Below are 1,066 nucleotides of genomic sequence, written 5' to 3' on the forward strand. Positions count from 1 at the left end.
TCCCCACCTCTTTTTGGGGGGGGGCTTTTCTTTCTTCTGGTGGCATTTTCTTCGGTCTTTTTGGGTTGTTTTGTTTTTTTTCCTGTTGCCACCTCCAGCCCCTTCCACCCGTTGAGAAGGAAGTCCCAGACCTTGTTTTTAAGAACCTCAAATCAACAACCCAACCACCAGTGGGTGCGGCCAGCACCACCCTGGGCACTGGGGAGGGCACCCGGGCACCCCCATGGCTCCCGAGGAGCTCCCGGGCTCGGCCGACTACGATTACCCACCGGTGACCAACGTGACGGGCAACCAGGAGCTCCCCTCCAGCTGGGAGGTCTTCTTCACCACCGTCTTCATCCCCACCCTTTACTCCTTCATCTTCCTCCTCGGCCTGGTGGGGAACCTCTTCGTCATCGCGCTGATGGCCCAGAGGAGCGGGGGCAAGAGGGTGGTGGACACGTTTGTGCTGAACCTGGCGGTGGCAGATGTCATCTTCGTGTGCACCCTGCCCCTCTGGGTGCTGGCAGGGGCGCGGGGCCACCGCTGGGTGCTGGGCGAGGGGCTCTGCAAGCTCAGCAGCTACATCATCGCCATCAACCGCTGCTCCAGCATCCTCTTCCTCACCGCCCTCAGCGTGGAGCGTTACCTGGTCATCAGGAAGGTGCTGGACACCAAGGTGACAGGGCCCCGCTGGCATGTCCGTGTCACCTGTGGGGTCATCTGGGTGGTTTCCCTCCTCCTGGGTGCCCCTTCCCTGGTGTACCGGCAGCTGGATGGGGAAGACTGCTGGGATGAAGATGGAGAGGACTTCAGCTTGGCCATGGTCTTCCTCACCTTCCTCCTGCCCTTGGGGATCATCTCCTTCTGCTACTGCTCCATCTACTGCCGGCTCCAGCGCCACGTCCGGCTGGGCAGGGGGGTCCGCAGGTCCCACCGTGCCATTGTCACCATCGTCACCGCCTTCCTCTGCTCCTGGTTGCCCCTCAACGCCTGCAAGGTCCTGCTCTTCTTCCTCGCCAAGGGGACGCTGGTGCTGTCCCAGGGCCAGGAGGTGGCCCTGAGGTGGGTGGTGGCCGGCAGGACA

General features: G+C 62.4%; 1 protein-coding gene across 1 annotated transcript in view; it reads left to right on the top strand.

The window, feature by feature from the left end:
* Positions 1-223: 223 nt before the first annotated feature.
* Positions 224-1,066, top strand: part of GPR25 (G protein-coupled receptor 25) — a gene marked incomplete at its 3' end in the record, with an annotated part of 12,875 nt that continues 12,032 nt past the window's right edge. Inside the window, exon 1 of the mRNA XM_010000329.1 lies at positions 224-1,044. Coding sequence (XP_009998631.1) covers positions 224-1,044 — 821 coding nt within the window. The remainder of the gene's footprint in view (positions 1,045-1,066) is intronic.

The sequence above is a fragment of the Chaetura pelagica genome, unplaced genomic scaffold (genome assembly GCF_000747805.2).
Source record: "Chaetura pelagica isolate M959 unplaced genomic scaffold, ChaPel_1.0 scaffold2006, whole genome shotgun sequence".
Taxonomy (NCBI): Eukaryota; Metazoa; Chordata; class Aves; order Apodiformes; family Apodidae; genus Chaetura; species Chaetura pelagica.